General features: G+C 34.0%; 1 protein-coding gene across 1 annotated transcript in view; it reads right to left on the bottom strand.

The window, feature by feature from the left end:
* The window catches only part of LOC107572501 (solute carrier family 12 member 5-like), a 55,381-nt gene that overhangs the window by 3,677 nt on the left and 45,657 nt on the right, over positions 1-6,047 (bottom strand). Inside the window, exons 18-24 of the mRNA XM_016258924.1 lie at positions 5,391-5,586; positions 5,127-5,293; positions 4,920-5,051; positions 3,592-3,699; positions 2,712-2,828; positions 1,145-1,320; positions 203-217 (exon numbers count right to left, since the gene is read on the bottom strand). Coding sequence (XP_016114410.1) covers positions 203-217; positions 1,145-1,320; positions 2,712-2,828; positions 3,592-3,699; positions 4,920-5,051; positions 5,127-5,293; positions 5,391-5,586 — 911 coding nt within the window. The remainder of the gene's footprint in view (positions 1-202; positions 218-1,144; positions 1,321-2,711; positions 2,829-3,591; positions 3,700-4,919; positions 5,052-5,126; positions 5,294-5,390; positions 5,587-6,047) is intronic.

The raw sequence follows: 6,047 nt of genomic DNA, 5'->3' as shown, positions 1-6,047 counted from the left end.
CACACCCACACACACGCACACACACACACACACACACACACACACACACACACACACACACACACACACACATTGAAGCTCATATAAACACGTATATGCTTGAATAATCCAGTGTGCTGCAGGGTTTGTGATGGGTTGGCTAATATACACCTACAGACAGACAGACAGACAGACAGCTACAGTACAGAGAAATGTGACTTACAGACTCTCCCATTCGCTAGAAGGAGGAAAACAGGACAGAACAACAGAGACAGGCTTAAACACCCACACTGAGAGATCAACCATCACAGAAATCTCTCTGAGCAATAGCATCTATATTGGTGACAGCTTTTCATATTATAGTGTTTGTTTGTCCAGCATGTTATTTGAGTTGATTCTTCTGAAATAAATCATAGGAAAAGAAAATCTTGACAAAATGACGTTCAGGATAGACTTACATTAACCTTTAGATCATATGTGACCCTGCAGCACAAAAGCAGTGTTAAGTCGCTGGGGGATATTTGCAGCAATAGCCAAAAATACACTGTATGGGTCAAAATTATCGATTTTTATTTTATGCCAAAAATCATTAGGATATTAAGTAAAGATCATGTTCCATGATGATATTTTGTAAATTTCCTACCGTAAATATATTAAAACTTAATTTTTGATTAGTAATATGCATTGCCAAGAACTTCATTTGGACAACTTTAAAGATGATTTTCTCAATATTTGGATTTTTTTGCACCAGATTCCAGATTTTCAAATAGTTGTATCTCAGCCAAATATTGTCCTAACAAACCATACATCAATGGAAAGCTTATAGATAATGTATACATCTCAATTTCGAAAAATTGACCCTTATGACTGGTTTTGTGGTCCAGGGTCACATATTATATAAAGACCAAAAACATGTCAGTAAATCTCCTGGCCAGATATGAATCTATGAAGAGACACATGGTGGACGCGTGAGCGTTACACGTGATGACACACTGTGGTCATGCAGATGTGACGACAGCACAAACCATGCAGACTGTGTCCTGAAACAGCAGCAGGCTCTGGGCTCGTGTTTGAACATGCAACCCAGTCAAACCGTGAGCGCTTGAAGCAGTAAAACCACAAAGCAGCAAACGTTAGAGAGTCAGTGTGTGTTCAGGTGACTTACGGTTTCATGTTGAACAGGTCTCGCACAGCCACGCTTGCGTTGGGCTCTCGGTTGCGGTTTCGTTCGGTGCAGAACTTGTCTTTGGTCCAGGTCATGTGGACTCGCTCCGGCGTGGCGTCCGTCTTGTCGCTTAGAGCCGCGTGAGACGCCGTGTTTCTGTCGTGGATCAGCTGAGCCTGTGGCGTTATCACGATCACACATTAAATTCGTAAAAACAAATTTTAGTTTTATATTTGTTTACAAACTGGTTCATAAATTATCAAATGCATCTATATCAAAGATATTTAAATGTTTTTCACATACAGTTAAGAGCACAAAAGGCCTTTAATGTAGTGTAATAATATTTACAATGATAAATTAATGTCATTAAATATAATTTCGGTGTGCACTGAGATCTATATTCAAGCAGAGCATGTCAGATTAATGTTTTAGTTTGTCTGCTATGCAAACTGCATACATGCAGCTATATTAGTCTGTAATATGCTGACATGCAGTATAAACCATTCATAAAAACAAAGTAATGTAAGAATTGCAATAAATAAATAAAAAAAGATAAATAAATAAATAAAAACTTATTTATAGTAAGAAAATATAAGCAGAGAAACACAAGGAAACATAAGGAAAAACATAAAAATAAATAAATCAACAGTTTATTTATTTAAATATTTATTTTTAAAACTAAATATAGATAAACATGAGGGAATGAAAGGAGAAAAAAATATAAACATAAATTTATAAATATAAAATAAAATAAATACAAATAAATAAACACATTTAATTATTTATTTTTAAAACTAAATATAGAGAAACATGAGAGAAATGAAAGGAGAAAAAATATAAAAACTCCTAATAAATATAAAATAAATAAAGTATTTATTTATCTTTTATATATTTTAGAAACATGATGGAATGAAAGGAAAAATAGAAATAAATATAAAATAAATCAATAAAAAAATAGCAAATAAAGTATTCATTATTTATTATTAATTATAGTTCAAACTAAATACAAAGAAAAATAAGGCAATGAAAGGGAAAAAATAAAAATAAAATAAAAGGTATTTATTTATTTAAATATTTTTTAAAACTAAATATAGAGAAACATATGGGAATAAAAAGAGATCAAATATAAAAATAAATAAATAAAAATAATATGTTAAAATAAATAAAACATTTATTTATCATTTATATATTTATTTAGGGACATGATGGAATGACAAAAATAAAAAAATATATAAATAAATCTAAAATAAATCAATAAAAATGGCAAATAAATGATCTATTATTTATTATTATTTACAGGTAAAACTAAATTCAGAGAAACATGAGGGAATGAAAGGAAAGGGGGGCATTCACATTCACGTGGGGTCACAAGTGTTGAAAGATGGTGGTGCATGACATGATGATATCACTGACACATGCATGATGGGAAGAGGTTTCTGAAGGGCGGAGCTAACACTAATGCTATTAACACATAAATCAGCATAAAGGATGTGAGCGATGATCTACTCGTCTTCTGGCTCTGTAATCCAGGACGGTGGTTTTAGGATTCTGCCTTTGAATTCACTACCTCGTCTTGTTTATCGTCATCTAGTCGGGCGTTCTGGTTATTGACGGCCGAGCCGTGAGCGCCGCTCTGGTTCTTCCTCCGAATGGAGCTACGCGACTCATCCGTGATGCTCTGAATCTGAGAGACGTGTTTCCCCGATCGCAGCAGAAATGAAAGAGGACCACAAGTCACACAGCGCCGCCAGTCCAACTTACTTAAATGATTTTAGCAAATGGCTGCAATATAACAAACAGTGAAAAATTTAAGGGGGTCTGAATACTTTCCGTACCCACTGTATATGTGTGTGTGTGTATGAATGTGTATATATGTGTGTGTGTGTGTGTGTATGAATGTATATATATATATGTGTGTGTGTGTGTGTATGAATGTATGTATATATGTGTGTGTGTGTGTGTGTGTGTGAATGTATGTATATATATATGTGTTTGTGTGTGTGTGTGTGTGTGTGTGTATGAATGTGTATATATATATATATGTGTGTGTGTGTGTGTGTATGAATGTGTATATATGTATTTTTTTGAGTATATATATATATATATATATATATACATATATGCTTTATACTGAATGTAGTTTGCAAAATGCTTAATTTAATATATTTAAATTATATATATATAAATTATATATATACATAATTTAAAAAGGAAAATAAGGGAACAATCACATTTTCATTACAGTTGCCTATTGACATTAGTTTAATATTTAAAAAACTACTTCTTTAAACAAAATATAATTTCCTTTTTTTTTTTTTTTTTTAGAGGGAAATATTTGGACATTTTTTGATAGTTTAGCATTAATGCATTAATGCTAGATATGCATTCATGAAGATATGGTCACTGCATATTCCTTCATACACAGAACGAGTGTCATGAAGCATCACCTCTCGCTCGCGCTCCGTCCTCGACAGCTGCATCTGCTTCAGCATCTGTGAGCGCTGCTCCATCACCAGAGTCTTCTCGTAGGTGAACGCTGAGATGTCACTGTCATGCTGGAGTCACAGAAACACAGAGAAACCCTCAGTTACACCAGAAGAGCTGCGTGAGCAACCTCAACATAAACACATCAATAATGATCAACCACACAGAAAATCACAAAGGTTTTCAGTGAAAATTAAAGCTGTGTTAAAGATAATAAATGACTACTATTGCATAATAAAATAATATATTTTTTTATATTGCATAATAAAAATATTAATTACAAATATATGTAAAAATATGCTACATAAATGATTAATAATAATAATAATAATTCAATATGTAGCAATAATACATAATTATATAATAGCACAAAATTAAAACATTAATATTAAATCATATTAAATTAATTAATACTACCACCACTGCTACTAATAATAATATAATAATATTATTTAGTGATAAAACACATTTAAAATAATCACAATATGGTACAATAGCATTTTATAAGTACTATAATTTTAAACATATTATTAATATAATGTAATATAATATAATAATACAATAATATAACATAATATATATTTTTGCATCATGTTTCTCAAATCACAGTTCAGATCACAATAACAATAAATGACAAAAAATAATCCAGTAGTAGTAATAATAATAATAATAATATGTAGCATTATGTAGGATGTACCATAAAACATATTCATATATTAAATAAATAAATAATAACAAGGCAATTCAATATAATGTAGCAATAATAAATAATATAATATATTATAATATAATATAACAAAATGAAAACATTATAAAAAGAAAAAGAAGAATTCAGTATTTAGCAATAATAAATATTTATGATAATTATAGTATAACTTTTTTAAACAGTATAATTTAATAATAATATAATATAATATTTTGCAGTCTGTTTATTCAAATCACAAACACAACAATCACACACAATTCACTCACTCACGCACGCACGCATGCACTCCACTCACACACACGCACACACACACCCCACTCACTCACTCACGCACGCACGCACACACACACACACACACACACACACACACACACACACACACAATTCACTCACTCACGCACGCACGCATGCACTCCACTCACACACACGCACACACACACCCCACTCACTCACTCACGCACGCACGCACACACACACACACACACACACACGCACACACACACACACACACACACACAAAATCATGCAGTCCTGCAGCACAACAAAACCAACTTTACATCCTTATGTCAAGAATAAGAATCTCACCATTTCCACGACCTCCACCTCAGCATTCAGACGGAGGTGGTAGAGGAACATCTGCAGGTCTTTCTTCATCTGGATGCTGTTGTCATCCAACTGAGCCACGGTGAAAATGCGCATCTTGCACTTCCTCCAGACCTGAGAAGAGCATGAAAACACACATTAGGGACGTTCCTCTAACCTCATTTAAAGTTGTGATTTAAAGGGCCGTACCTTGTGCTGCTGCAGTAAGAACGGCAGGAGCATCAACAAGCCGCCGTCATGAACGATCCACCACACGTCGATGGTTCCTTCAGCGAGACGCTCCTGGTGAGGGAAACTGTCCACGTTCTTGGCCACCAGCAGGGCCTGATGGGCGGCAGTGGTCTCTCGGACGGTTTCTGTAGAAGAACAGATCGTATCTTTACGTTTGTCGAGGTTTCTTTCTCTTTAAATGAGTCACGGCAGCACGGTTCGGATATAAAGTCAGACTCAAACCTATGAAGTTCTTCCAGGACTGTGGGTCGTTGGATTGTCTCCAGCTCGCGGGCCAAGCCATCAGAACAGAGTTGTGCTTCATTCCTCCGAGTCCCGCTGACTGGATGAGGTGAGAGAAGCCGTCGCGCAGGTTTGACGACACCACAACATGACAGAAACCCTTCGTCTTCTCTGCCGCCATGGCTGATTTGATGCTCTACAGTGGTAAATAAAATCTTTATGTGAACAAAATGCCTCATATCTGTAAATATCCATCATAAAGTGGAGTTTGGAATGATCGGTTCTCTCTGCGGCAGCTAGGTGTCAGTATGAGATCCTGCTGCGCTTCACTGGGTTTACACAGTTTATCTGAGGACAGAACCTGCCTTGACATTTTGTCATTGACTGTTTGTACTAATCAGTCTGTAATTGCTTTACATAAGAGTGATTCTTCTTTTAGTGGAACTTTTTCCCCTTGGATGATTTTAAAGACCAAATATGTTTAAAAAAAACAATCTGTGATTCAAGCTATAATAGATTTAAACTCTTATTATTGTGACCCTTAGAAAACTCGTATTAAAGTTAAAATGGCCAGAATTTAAAATAAATGTATGTATATTAATTCATTAAAAAAATGTAATTTACCAAAAAAAAAAAAAAAAAAAATATATATATATA

The sequence above is a fragment of the Sinocyclocheilus grahami genome, unplaced genomic scaffold (genome assembly GCF_001515645.1).
Source record: "Sinocyclocheilus grahami isolate Dianchi unplaced genomic scaffold, SAMN03320097.WGS_v1.1 scaffold1764.1, whole genome shotgun sequence".
In the NCBI taxonomy this organism is placed as follows: domain Eukaryota; kingdom Metazoa; phylum Chordata; class Actinopteri; order Cypriniformes; family Cyprinidae; genus Sinocyclocheilus; species Sinocyclocheilus grahami.
The sequence above is the reverse complement of the archived record's forward strand: the minus strand, read 5'-3'. Positions and strand labels throughout refer to the sequence as shown.